This window comes from Chenopodium album, chromosome 18 (genome assembly GCF_948465745.1).
Source record: "Chenopodium album chromosome 18, dcCheAlbu1.1, whole genome shotgun sequence".
NCBI lineage: Eukaryota > Viridiplantae > Streptophyta > Magnoliopsida > Caryophyllales > Amaranthaceae > Chenopodium > Chenopodium album.
The window spans coordinates 38,063,742-38,077,754 of record NC_137851.1 but is presented as its reverse complement, the minus strand read 5'-3'; the positions used below and the strand labels follow the sequence as shown (position 1 = coordinate 38,077,754).

The 14,013-nt window shown below is 42.6% G+C and overlaps 1 protein-coding gene across 1 annotated transcript in view; it reads left to right on the top strand.

Annotated features, from left to right (window-relative positions):
* Positions 1-13,806, top strand: part of LOC145590848 (homeotic protein knotted-1-like) — a 31,931-nt gene extending 18,125 nt beyond the window's left edge. The window contains exons 4-5 of the mRNA XM_081647234.1: positions 11,873-12,126; positions 13,578-13,806. Coding sequence (XP_081503360.1) covers positions 11,873-12,126; positions 13,578-13,781 — 458 coding nt within the window. The 3' untranslated portion in view covers positions 13,782-13,806. The remainder of the gene's footprint in view (positions 1-11,872; positions 12,127-13,577) is intronic.
* Positions 13,807-14,013: the final 207 nt, after the last annotated feature.

Genomic DNA, 14,013 nt, shown 5'->3' with positions numbered 1-14,013 from the left:
GGCCAAGAGAAGGAACCAATAGACCTTGACGATGTCAAGGATGCCAATCCTGCCCCACCAGCCGTTGGTAAGAACAGAAAAGCGCCTCTGCTGGTGGAGGTGAAAAAAGAGAAAAAATAACAATCATTGACCGGAGAACGGTCAGACGAGCTCCGTCCCCAACCGGCTGGTGAAAACATTGATCTCGCTCTGGATGACAGCCGTCCAGAGCGTATTGTGAAGGTTGAGACGGTTGTTTATGCTACTCTGGGTGCAAGCTTACACCTTCTGCTGAAAGAATTCAAAGACATCTTTGCCTTTGAAGTGGAAGAGATGCCAGGCGTCAGCCCGGATCTCGCTGTCCACAAACTCGCCGTGGATCCTAAAAAGAAGCCCATCCTGCAAAAGAAAAGAAACCATGGCGAGGAAAGAAGTCAGGCGGCGGCTGCCGAAGTCAAAAAGCTGCTAGACGCCAGGTTTATTCGGCCTTGTAATTTCCCCGACTGGGTGGCCAATGTGGTCCTTGTTAAGAAACCGAATGGGACCTAGCGCATGTGTGTTGATTACACAGACCTCAACAAGGCGTGTCCAAAGGACAGTTACCCGCTTCCAAAGATCGACAGTCTGGTCGATTCTACAGCCGGTCACGCCTTGATGAGATTTATGGATGCCTACTCCGGCTTCCATCAGATACCCCTCTAGAAAAAAGATTAAGAGAAGACGGCTTTCGTCACTGATTTGGGGTTATTCTGCTATACTGTGATGCCGTTTGGCTTGAAGAATGCGCCTGCCACCTTCCAACGGATGATTAATACGGTCTTCATTAATCAAATTGGGAGGAATGTGGAGGCGTACATCGATGACATGATAGTCAAATCCAAGCAACAGATGGATCATCTGGCTGATCTCCGAGAAACGTTCACCACCCTCAGGTGGCATAAGGTCATGTTAAACTCCAAGAAATGCGTATTTGGTGTTGAGTCTGGGAAGTTTCTCGGATTTCTGATTGATCAGAGGGGGATAGAGGCTAACCCCGAAAAGATACAGGCGGTAATTGACATGAAGTCACCCCGTTCTGTCAAGGAAGTTCAGAGACTAACTGGTTGCCTAGTCGCCTTGGGAAGGTTCCTCAGCCGGTCAGGCGACAAATGCCTTTACTTCTTCCAAGCAATCAGGAAGAAGACCAGGTTTGAATGGGGAGACGATGCTGAGACGCCATTTCAGAAGCTAAAAGAGCACTTGCATTCTCGGCCTAGGCTGGTCAGTCCTCTGCCTAGGGAGACGTTGTACATGTATTTGGCCGTCTTAGATCATGCTCTCAGTGCCGTTCTCCTTGCTGAACGAGACGACGTTCAGCTCCCGGTTTACTTCATTAGCCATGTTCTAAAAAATGCTGAACTCCGGTACCCCATGGTTGAAAAATTTGGCCTTGCTTTGTACATGGAATTCAAAAAATTGAATCCCTACTTTCTGGCTCATCTGGTGGTAATTTACACCGACCAGCTACTGAAGCGGCCAATGTCTACTTTGGAGTCAGCCGGCAGAATGTTGAAATGGGCTATTGAAATGCAAAGTGTTGAAATCACTTACGAACCAAGGAAGGCAGTGAAAGGTCAGGAGTTTGCCGACTTCATTGTTGAAATGACCCGTCCGGTGGCTCCGGATAATCTTGATCGGGTTTGGAAAGTGTATGTAGACGGGAGCTCTACAAAGAACGGCTGTGGTGTAGGAGTAATCTACGAGTCTCCTGAGGGGGACAGATATGAGTATGCACTACGGTTCAAGTTTCAGGCCTCAAACAATGAGGCGGAACATGAAGCCTTGCTAGCCGGAATCCGCATGTGTAAGGCGGCAGGGGCAACAAAAATTGACGCCTACTCTGATTCACAGTTGGTCGTTAGCCAGTATGAGGGAAAATTTGAGGCAACTCACCCGGCTATGATCAAATATCTTCAGGCGGTCAAAGAGGAGGCTGGGTCACTTGAGGAGTTTCATTTGAATCAAGTGCCCAGGTCTGATAACAACCAGGCGGATGCACTGTCAAAACTTGCATCTTCCGCCTGCCATGATACGCCTCGGTCAGTCTTTTGGGAAGTTCTTGAAAAAAGAAGCATCTATGAAGATCCCATTGGAGTCCTGGACCGAAGCTCTACCTGGATGGATGGCATCCGGGCATACCTCTCAGACGGTACACTTCCTGATTCGCCACAGGAGGCCGCCGTTCTAAAAAAGCGAGCCGCAAGTTTCGAGTTGAGAAATGGAGAACTCTTCAAGGCGGGGTTTCTTAAGCCTATTTTGAAATGTGTAGCCCCAGAAAAGGGGAAAGAAGTTCTTGAAAACTTGCACTCGGGGTTTTGCGCCTCCCACATAGGCGGCAGATCCCTAGCCGTCAGAGCCAGACGACATTACTTTTGGCCCACTCTGGAGGCAGACGCCAAGGAGTTGGTGAAGAAATGTGACAAGTGCCAAAAATTTGGCAAACTTATTCACCGTCCGGCTACTGATCTGACGGCCATCCACAGCCCAATCCCGTTTGCAAAATGGGGCATGGACATCTTAGGTCCTTACACGCCTGCACCAGGCGGAAAGCGTTACATCTTGGTGGCTGTGGATTACTTCACCAAGTGGGTAGAGGCTGAGGCGGTAAAGAATATCAAGACATCAGACGTCATCTTTTTCATCTGAAAGAATGTTATCACCCGGTATGGGGTTCCTATGTCCATGGTGTTTGATAATGGTCCTCAGTTTGAGACGCCTCAGGTAAAAACTTGGTTGGGAGATCAAGGGATCTCAAGTTGTTTTGCATCAGTCGGCCGTCCCCAAGTAAACGGCCAAGTTGAAGCCTTCAACAAACTGATCTCAGACGGCATTACGAAGAAAATTGAAAGAGTCGGTGGCTTATGGGCCGAGGAATTAATCCATGTCCTATGGGCCATCCAGACAACAGCAAAGGGGGCAACCGGTGAAACCCCATTTCTCATGGTTTACGGTGTTGAAGCCGTCTTGCCCATTGAACACTATGAGCCGACTCTCAGAGTCATGCTTTATGATGAAGAGGCAAATTGGGAGGCAATGCGCCTGGCATTGGACTCACTCCCAGAACGCAGGGGCAATGCCGCCTTGCGTCATGAGATTTACCGTCTGACAATGACAAGAGCCTACAACAAGAAAGTACACAGGCGTCCTTTGAAAGTGGACGACCTAGTGTTACGGAAAATGGAGGCAACCGGTAGGGCCAATGAGCTTGGAAAGCTAACTCCAAATTGGGAAGGCCCCTACCGGATTTATGAAGAAGTAAGAGACGGCACCTACCGCCTGGAAACTCCAGACGGCAGGCGCCTGCCTAGAACTTGGAATGTAGACAATTTGAAAAAGTACTACTTCTGAGATTTGTAATGTTGGTAAACAAGAAGTAAATTAATGAGAAATTGCTTTTTGTTTTCACTTTTGTTTTGTTTATCTGTCTTGTACTCCGTCTGAAGCTCAGACGGGCCACTTGTTTATTTCTCTGAGTTTGTCACTTGAAAATTGAATTAACGTCTGATTGACGAGAGGTCAATGGCCAGATAATTAAGCTAAGCACAAAACCGCTTAGTGGCTATACAGCCGGTCTCAAACAAGACCAGAAGGCCAATGGCCGGATGGCTGCATTTCCCATAAATTCGCCTATCCCAACATGGACAAAGGCGTCCGGCGATACCCCTCCAGGTGCAATCGTCGCAGAGAGAAGCCAACCTGCTTACTCTACGTACCAATGCAGGCGACCACGATTGGACGGTTGAATCAGCCATCCATAGCCGTCTGACCTGAACAGTCTAAGGAACGACCAAGTTTTGGAACCCGAATGTCCAATGACATCAGTCGGCGACCGACTGAAGTTCTTACTTAGCATTTTTTCGTTTTAAATTGCATACATCCTCGTTTGGGGCAAAAGAGTTGTGCAATGGCTATACAATCTCTACCTAGACGGTCAACACCGTCTAGATAGTGACTGGAACGCCTGTTAGTGTACGGCTGTGCACTTGGTTTGGGGCAATCACTACTGTGATTGATTGACTTACAAACGTATCATGCTCTATACAGCATCAGACGTTCCCAAGTCAATCAACCAACTCCACTTGAAACCAACCATACAGCCGTCCAGGGGCAAGGACAGTCGTATACTTTTGATAAGTTAGGCAGAGATCGCCGCATGCTTTTGATAAGTTAGGCAAATATTGAAAATGCAAAAAATTGAAATGAAATTGAAGTGCAAACACAAGCGCAAAGTAATAAAAACCGACTCAGTCGGTGCATTCATTGAATTTCCACCCAGCCAAACGGCTGTGATGGATTAAATGTTAACCGGACCCCGTCCGGGTAAAGGAAATTGTTTGACAACACGGCCCTATAGCCGGTAAAGATACAAATATACTCGGCTACAGGCCGGAAACGCAAGTTTGGTGGCATACTGCCGCAGATAAATAAAAAAAAGAAAGAAATTAGCACACAGCCGCTGAGTTCATTGCCCCGCAGACGGTCCCTCCTGGCCCTTCTCCCCTTCTTCTTCAGTCTCGGGGGCTTCAGGCTCGGGGTGCTCAATGTTGGCCCAGGCGAGGAAAGACTCAGGCTCTAGCTCACCCTTCTCTCTCAGGTATATCACCTCTTCAGCATATTTGTAAGCCAGAGCCCATACACCATAATCCTTGTTTGGATACAAGGCAGCCCAGGCGATCTTCATCATGGCCTCGCTGTCGGCGGCCATCTCAGCTACCAGGCGGTTTTGATCCGCCTGCAGAGTCGCTCGGAAGTTATCCTGAGCTTTGGCCGCCTCCTTCTCCAGCTTGGCAACCTTGCCCTTCAGATCAGTGTTCTCTTTCGAGACACCATGAAGCTTCTCAAGGTCCTCCTGAACCTTCTGGAGGTCCTCCCTGAGCTTGGGGAGGTCCTCCTCCGCCTGTTTCTGGGCCGTCTTTACATCCGCCGCCTTCTGCTTGGCCGCCCGTAAGTCCGCCTCCAGCTCTTGGATCTTGGCCGCCTGTGTCATTTGGGTTGCTTTACTTTCAAGATCGTCAATGATATACGAGTATAAAGCAATATTATTGGCGTCTGAGGCGGACTGCTTGGCCCGTCTTACCTCATCCCGCTTGAGCCCGTCTACCCGCAGAAGAGCCTGTAAAAGCAAACAGGGTTAGCACTGCAGGCGGAGAAAAACTTGGAGAAAAAATGATTCAAATTATTCAAGTGTCTTACCTCATCCAGGAGGGACAAGATACGTTCAAGATTGAACGTCTCAATCCCCGGGATAGCATCCTTATCCCGCTTTCTCACAGCCTCCAGCATGGCCTTGGCGTGCTTCTGGACGTCTGGCCAGCGAGGTGATTGATCTGCACCACAATCAGCGTTAGAGTGTGAAACTAAAGCAGCACCAATCTGGTTCCGACCATCTGAGGATGACGTCTGCTGGGAGTGTGATTTCACTCGCAACGGCCACCCCGGCTCAGGCGGGGATTCAAAAGGGTTCTTACCTGTAGAGCCGGCCAGACGAGAGCCGCTGGCAGGTGCGGTGAACCCCCCGGTTGCAGATAGGGGGTTGGCCAGGTCGAGGCCTAGGGAGCCACTCACCTTCTCCGTTCTTCCCCCTATCCGCATCTGAGTCTTCTCGCCTGGGGCAATGAGAGTTGCGGTGGAGGCTGCCTTTTTCGAGGACTTGCTGGGGTTAGAGGCGGTGGTCTCCTCCCTTGCCCGTTTGAGTTTTTTCTCAAACGTCTTATCCACCTCTCCCCCCTAAGAAAATAAACAAGTTAATGTTAGTAGTCAAGAAAGCAAACTTTGAAAGCAAACTCAAGAAAAGAGTCAGACGTTTACCTTGCCCCTGAGTTCCCTCGCTTGAGCCTTGGCCAGGTCTCTGCGGATTTGAGCAGAGGACTGCCTGGGAGTCTTCTCGTCTGGCAACATGTTCAACACTTCTTCTGCAAAAAACAAAAAGGAATTGGTTAGTACATCATTAAAAACGATTCCGATACAAAAGTACTACAGACGGATATTGATTCAGGCGCATACGTCTGGTGAACATGTGCCCTATCCCGCAGGCGGCTAGGAAGCATTCGTCCCTGAGCCAGACGCTCTTAGGGATCCAGTTTCTGGGACTTTTATTGTCTCCCCGGTTGACAGTGTGGCGTCTTTGAGGCCGAATAAGTCAGCCTCAATTATTTTATCGAAGTCCTCATCCGGGATCCGGGGCAGACAGCATTTCCAACCCAGAAGGTCGGGCTTTTTATTGTATTGGCGGAGCTCGCAATTCTCCCACCTGGTTGGGGCCGTCAGCACGTAGACCCTGTGCTTCCAGCCATCAAATTTGGAGACCTTATCCAAGATCATCATATATTGAGGAAACGTGGTCAAAGTATACCACGCTCTGTACCCGCCTGGGCTGCGGCTAAGATAGTGCATCTTAGCAAAAGCTTCCCTGCCGGGGTGAATTCCTTGGAACTCACAGACGGCAACATATCCCAGAATGTTTGCCCAAGAATTGGGGGTAAGTTGCCAGACTCCGAGGCCGTAGCCTCTCAAGATTGCCCTCACCGCCTGGTGAAGGGGGAAGCGCAGACCAGCCTTGAACGCCGCCTCGTAACAGCCGAAGTAGCCGTTGGCGTTTCGTTCAGTGTCTTCCCAAGAAATGGTGCCGTCTGCAGGAGGCACCCTTATTTTGTACCCGTCTCCTAACGGGTGCACTTTCAAAAAATTTTAAAGGCCTCTTTCCATGAGGTCCCTGTCTTTGTTGGAGTCGTGGATCTTGTAGGGATCGTCTTTCTCATTCCACTTCTTCCTCGCTATCCTCAAGCGGGGGAAGATCATCACTGCTCTCAGAAGAGGAGACGGTAAATCCGCTCCCCGTCTCCTTCCCAGATTGGGAGACAGAAGCTGAGGCGGCCTCCTCACCACCTTGGTCGCACTCGTCCAAAAACGAGTCTGGAGGAGTTGGGGGGCCACGCGGAGGGGATATCTCCGGAGTCGTCTGGTGTTCTGAGCCAAACGTCTCACCCTCAGGCGTTTGGCCGCCTGAGCCTTCGCTCCTATAATTCGGATCATGTGCCGTCTGCATAGTCCGAGCCATTGTGTCCTGCACAGACGCGCAAATGGTCGGAATCTAAGCATGAGGGTGGTCCCAACACCCTGAGACGACACTACCAGTCCTAGACTCAGCCGTTCCTGGTGAACGGCTGGATTCTAACCTAGGTTGTGCCGTGTGTGTTGGTGATGAATCCATTTATTGCAAGAAATATGTACAAGCGGTAAAATGAAAAAGAGCTGAGAGTGTCAGAGACGGTACCTTTAGATTTGAGATTTGAAGGTAGACGGGTCTGCCTGTGTTGAGAAGAATGAGTTTTCTTAAAACTTGCGCTTGCCTCAGACGGATGACTTCTGCTCTCTCTTTCAAGATTCTCTCAAAGTTCTCTCTGAAAATTTTTGTGAAACGTACAAAAATAATGAGGGTAAACGGCTATATAAGGAGGGTAAATTAAGGGGTATTCCTGTAATTTACTCAGATGGTGAGCAGTAAAATTTTGGCGGTAAAATTACCACCAATCAGAGAGTGACGCGTGTCACAGATGCCACGTGGCGTGCCACGTCACATTTGTGAGGGGCAAATGTTTAGGGTAATTTTACCCCTCCATGTGGACCAACCAGAGGGTGACACGTGTCAGCCCCAGGGTGGTCCAAAGTGGACCTATCCCTGCTTGACACGTGTCATCCCAGATATTTGGAGGATGACGGTCTTCAGGCCCAAATCCCGAGAAAGCCGTAAAACGGCGCATCCCACCACTGATTAGGGTTCTGTGACCTAATTAGGGGCACAATTCCCAAGGACCCTATAAATAGGGAGATTCTCCTCTTTTGGAGGGCACGTTCTACCATTTATTACAAACTGTCCCTTTGATAGAGACAACTGAGCTTGGAACCCGAGCAGATCCCCATCTAAATTTCCGCACCTTTTTCTCTCCTTTCAAGTTACTAACTTGATCGTCGGAGGCGGAGCACCTACCAACTGGTGTCTCCGTTTGTCTTGCAGGTACAGGTCGCACCGGACCAGTCTTCGAGTTGTAACTCTCCCGAGGGACAAAAACACCCAAAACAACAGTGCTGTTTAATTTCTGTCCTTGTAGCTCTCTAAACACCAAAAAAAAAAAAAAAAGTGCTACTTAATTTATTAATTTAATTTTTAAAATTTTTTGTGTTATAATTATTTTTTTAAAAAAATTTACTTATTGTGCATCACTAAATTTATCAAATTTCTCAATGTGCTTGACTAAATCTATCAAAAAGATTATTTGTAGATGGATTGACATTTTCTTTTTTATATTTTCTACTTCGTACAAAATAAAGGGAAAGTAAAATGGGATGACTACTTTTATTTAAAAAAGAGAGATCGATAGAAATAAGTGATTTATTTCACATAATTGGTTCCCATAATGTAGGATTGTAGTAAAAGGTAGTCAAAGAGGAGCAAAGCTGAGTAGAATTGAGAAAAATGGTCTTGCTAAAGAGTCCTCTGTGGTGTTACATAAGTAATTTATAGTCTAAAATAGTATTAATTTTAAAATGCATGTCAAAGTCTCGTATTGATCAGTGTGATTAATATTTATTATATCTTAATATTTTCACTTTTAGTTTTCTTATTTGACATCTCGTGGGCATTTATTAGGTTTTGCCTTAGAAAATTAGATGAAAACAAAAAGTGTGAAAATTTAGAAAAATGGAGGAAATGGGTAGTTTAGGACAATAAATTGTACTCATTGTCCACAAATAAACATCTAGCATTTTTTAATAGGATGTACACAAAAAATACAAGTAGAAACTAGAAAATTCACTATCCTATGTGAAGTGGATATCTTTATTTAGGGTCTGTTCTGTTCGGCTTAATTTCAGTTCAATTTAGCTTCAATTAGTTCAGTTCAGTTTTTAATTTCCTTCTCTCATAAACAATTCATTTCACCTCTATTCAGTTCCAATCAATACAGCACATCTTAGTTCAGTAAATTAGGCCCTTACTCTTTTTCTTTACACTCTCGTAGTCTCCCCTCATCTTATGTGTTGTGGATTGTGAAAATTTGTACAGTGGAATTGAAGTATGTCTAATATGATACACTAGATGAGATTTAATCAAAATGTTGAGTACCACACCAACTTTAGAGAATTCTAGGTTTCATGCAGAAGTCTAAGTTTCTGCATTTCGGAATTAAAAACGGAAACGTTTACCCCAAACAGAGTTTTCATGCACCATAGGGAGAATTTACAATAGCTAGCATTGACAAACAATATAAGGAAGCTGTTTATGGTTAGAAATTAACAAGAATCATTCATCCTTATCATTAAACAAACCTGCACATCTGATGGTCATGTTCTAGGAAATTGTAGCCGCAGAGTTGCTGGCAAGCTAGCTAAGCTTAGACCACCAGACATGACATTTGATTGACGAGTTCTTTGGGGTTTTACTTATTTTATTATTCAATGAAGTATTTTTTATTTATTTTAATTTAAGATATTTATTTATTCTGAAATTTGGTTTGTTTTCATGTTTGAAAGTTTTGGAATTAATTGGTCAATACTGAGATGAAGTTACTGAGTGCCAGTGGTGTCATTTCCTGTCCGGCAAAGTGGGCAAATGCATGTTTTCCTCTGACATATGGGCCTTTGAACTGAGAGTTTTATACCACTTTGCTCTTAATTTTCTTGGACGACTTTTGGTTTTTTGATAATGTGTTATTCTTGGTAAAATTTTATTTCCCAAATAAATTTTACTGAAGATTTTATTAGTAATAGTCTACTAGATGAGTTGGTTAAAAGCATTTTAGGTTTTTTAGCATTTAATTAATTTTTTAAAGCATACTAGTTAAATTGGGGTAATTATTTGAAATGATGTTGATGATTATAAGAATATATACGCAGGACATAATAAAGTGTGTAGATGAACAAGAAAAGGCCACAAGAGATCTACATCAAACACTCATTTTATAGTAATTTTAATTTTAGTTTGTGCGGTAGTAAATGTAACGATTTTGTTCGTGTTCTTGCAAAGAAAGTCTCGTGTCAATGTCTATAGCAATGTTACTTTTTGTATGACATTGTTTTGGTCTGACACGAATAACTCATTTTATAGAAAGAGAACAATAACAGTGCAATATCGTTTACTAAAACCATAAATTATAGACCCAAACATAAACCAGGTGGTAAAATATGCCTTGAGCAGTTAACTTCTTTTGAAAACTCGCTAGTTGGTTAGCGATTGAGGTCTAGGGGCGTGCCTTGGTTTGGGAGGTAAGCTACCCCCGATAGGGGTTTGGGGTATTGTCTCGAAAACTAGTGCTCATTTGATTGAATGTGGGAATTGCAAATTCCTTGGAATATTATATTACCATGTAAATGAATGTCCTAGAAAAAATTAAATCGTGTTTGGTTAATTATGGGCTGAAAATTCAAGAGCATGTTATGTACACCCGGATTCATTTGCACATTTTATCAACAAATGAACAACAATAATTATTTGCTCATTTCTTAATTAAATAAGCAAATGACCCTCGGGTGTACCGTATACTCCAGTGTATATAACAAATTCTATAAAAATTTCCTTAGGGAGTTTCATTAATTAATTTACATAGGTCCTCCTAGTCTCCTAGAGTCCTAGCTAGATAACTAAGTTCCTAAATTTTGTGATAAATGAAACTTAGGCCTGTTCTGTTCATCTTAATTACAGTTTAGCTCAGCTCTAATCAATTCAGTTCAGTTCCTAATTTTCTTCTCTTATAAACAATTCATTTCAACTTTATTCAGATTCAGTTCAGTTCTTTCCCGTAAATCGAAATAGGCCCTTCTTAGGAATTTTTATTTCCCATAAATTTGTCAACCAAACACCATAAGGAAATAAATTTTAAATCTTAGAAGTTTCAACTTCCTATAATATTTTTTTTTTGTCTATCAAATGACACCGTAGTGTTTTGTGGGCTATGATGTCTTTTGTATGGGCCTATTTTGTAATTTTATTAGCTCCAAAGTAAATAGAAATCCCCTTTCTTCTGTCCACAAACGTAGTTAACTTATCATGAGTGAACCACATAAAATATATAATTTTGTTTGTTGATTTTGTTAATATTTTCAAGTTTGCTAAATTATAACATCATGGATTGGAAAGCTGATATCCATTTGCTAAAAAACTAGTTTGGATGTTAAAATTGTGTATATTGTTTTTTGGAGCAAACATGAGAAAAGTAAATTTATTCATGAAGGTAACATATTTCTGGGAAAAGTGGTGTATTGAATGTTTTAGTCTATCAAGCGTCTAAATCATGTAAAAATAGGCTTGACATATACTTTTGAATAGCTGATTCTAAAGTAGTACATTAAACATTTTTGATGGTATGTAAAAAATAACCATGCTGGTAAAATTTGAATAGCGCTAAGAAGGATATACAGATGAATGAGACATTTGATCGTAAAGGATGAAGGAGGAAGATTTTTGTGGATGATTATACGAAATAATCAGTTTTAGTTCATGTAGCCGATCTCACTTATAGGATTAAGACTTTGGGACTCATTTAGTTGTTTCTAGGCATTCTTGAAACTTTAGAAGGTAATTATTATGTACATTGTGTAACATTATCATTAATCAAAAAACTTGTGTGCTGATTAAGCATGAGACCTATATTACATACCGATTCTATATTTGGCTGTTTTACATACTGGTTTTCCTGAACACAATCCTTGAGAATATGGTAAAATGGTGCTCAGTATCATGTAATATGGGCAATTTTTTACACACTGATTTTCCTTAACACAATCCATGTAATATTTGTGTGAATTTTTTTACATTCTAGTGTTCCGACTTCTTACAATCTTACTTGCATGTATGGAGCAGATGATAAATCTGAAGGGGTTGGTTCATCAGAAGAGGATCAAGAAAACAGCGGAGGTGAAACAGAACTTCCAGAGATAGATCCTCGTGCTGAAGACCGAGAATTGAAAAATCATCTTCTGAAGAAATACAGCGGTTACTTGAGTAGTCTCAAACAGGAGCTCTCTAAGAAAAAGAAGAAAGGGAAGCTCCCCAAAGAGGCCCGTCAAAAGCTGCTAAGTTGGTGGGAATTGCACTACAAATGGCCTTATCCTTCTGTAAGTTTTCGATTTCCTTAATTTCTTTCAGGTCGTTTATTCCATATGTATTGTATAATTAAAGATATTATTGATCAAAGTTTCGTTTTGACATGTGTCTACACAGACAATAATAATTAGGTGTCTAAGGGGCCGTCTACATATTACGCAAAGAGTACAACCTTTCTCTAGTCTCAAGTCTATCAAACATACTTGAGAAGTATGCATGATAGCAAAATAGGGTAGATTATACCTACCACAACCCCTTGATGCCGATTTACCATCACTTGATTTCAAGCATGCCATTAATTACAAGGGTCCATATAGTATGCCATTGTTGTTTGATGATCTTGCTATTGATTATTAAACTACCTATTTCCCTTCCATCAATTTCTTGATGCTACTTAATTCTATTCCAGCTGTTAGTTACAGCCTGTAAGAAGTAACATGGTTTATTGGATTGTAACACCATGTATGCACCAATCATTATTTTGGATAACGGACCCATTTCAGCCATAAATTATCAGCGTGGCAATTCACTTGCTAAGCATACTTTCCGATGACAGCTTTGTTCCAGAGCTCACAATCTTAATCGCCATTACAAACTAGGTCCCAGGCCACTGCCCACACGTAAATCTAGTTCACAAGCCGTAAGCAAACTTGAGCCATATAGGTCTATTGATGGCCACCCAAAACAATATCAACCAAGAATTGTACTTTTAGAAACCAATGTTTATTTCATTCAAGTCGAGTGAGTCAATCAAAAATATCACAAATCATGTTATATTGCATTATAATCCTTCTAGTAGCAAAGAAACCTTTAGGGGGCGTTTGGTGTAGTAGTTTTAGATGTAGGAAACAGATTCAATTAAGTGTTTCCATTTCTAGTTGTTTGGTATGAGTTAAAAGTAACAAATACCGTTTTCGGAGGATAACAAAATCCCTCAATTTATTACTCTTGACAAACTATTGGAAACAAAATATGTTTCCTTATTCAATCACAATCTCCTCAAATTGTTTCCATTCCACTAGGATACCAAACATATAGTAAATGTAACGTTAATCATTACCCTTTCCCTTACTTATTTGAATCCTTTCCGTTTCATTTACAATGTTTATACCAAACACTCCCTTAATGGTAAAAATAGCTCATTTTGTATGTGTGACTAAACTTTGTGTACTAAACAAGCGATTTATGGTATGCTATAATGTTATGAATGACCATCTTAATTGGTACATACGGTAATAATCATGTTCAACCCAAATACAGTTATTTTAAAATTACATCTAGCATTGAATTAAAATATCTAGAGACAAGAAGAAAGAAAGGAGGTCAAGCTTGCAAAGCATGTCTGTAACGTACTAACCATTTTGTAGGGTTTGATTCGTGCGTACTAATGTCTATGGTAATGAAACTTTAACCCCAAGCATATGTTGCAAATATTGATTGTTGTTAATGTTAATAAAACCAGGAATCGGAGAAGGTGGCGTTGGCTGAAGCCACAGGATTAGACCAAAAACAGATCAACAACTGGTTCATAAACCAGAGGAAACGACACTGGAAACCATCTGAAGACATGCAGTTCATGGTCATGGACGGCATTCATCCCCACAATCCTGCCCTTTACATGGATGGTCACTACATGGGCGATGGCCCTTATCGATTTGGAACGTAACAAGTCCTGTATCCTTGGCCTACCTGCTTTGCTATCGTGCCTTGTTACTCGAAAGCTCCCATGTAAAGGTTTCATTCATGCTAGTATAAGTTTGTACGGATGGAATGAACACGATTCGATTACCCTAGCAACTGTTGGCATAATTTTGTTTTACTCTGCGCTTGCTATGAACTGCTTCTGTTAGCTCATAGCATGTATGTATGGTTATGGAATGTGTAGTAATTAAATTGGT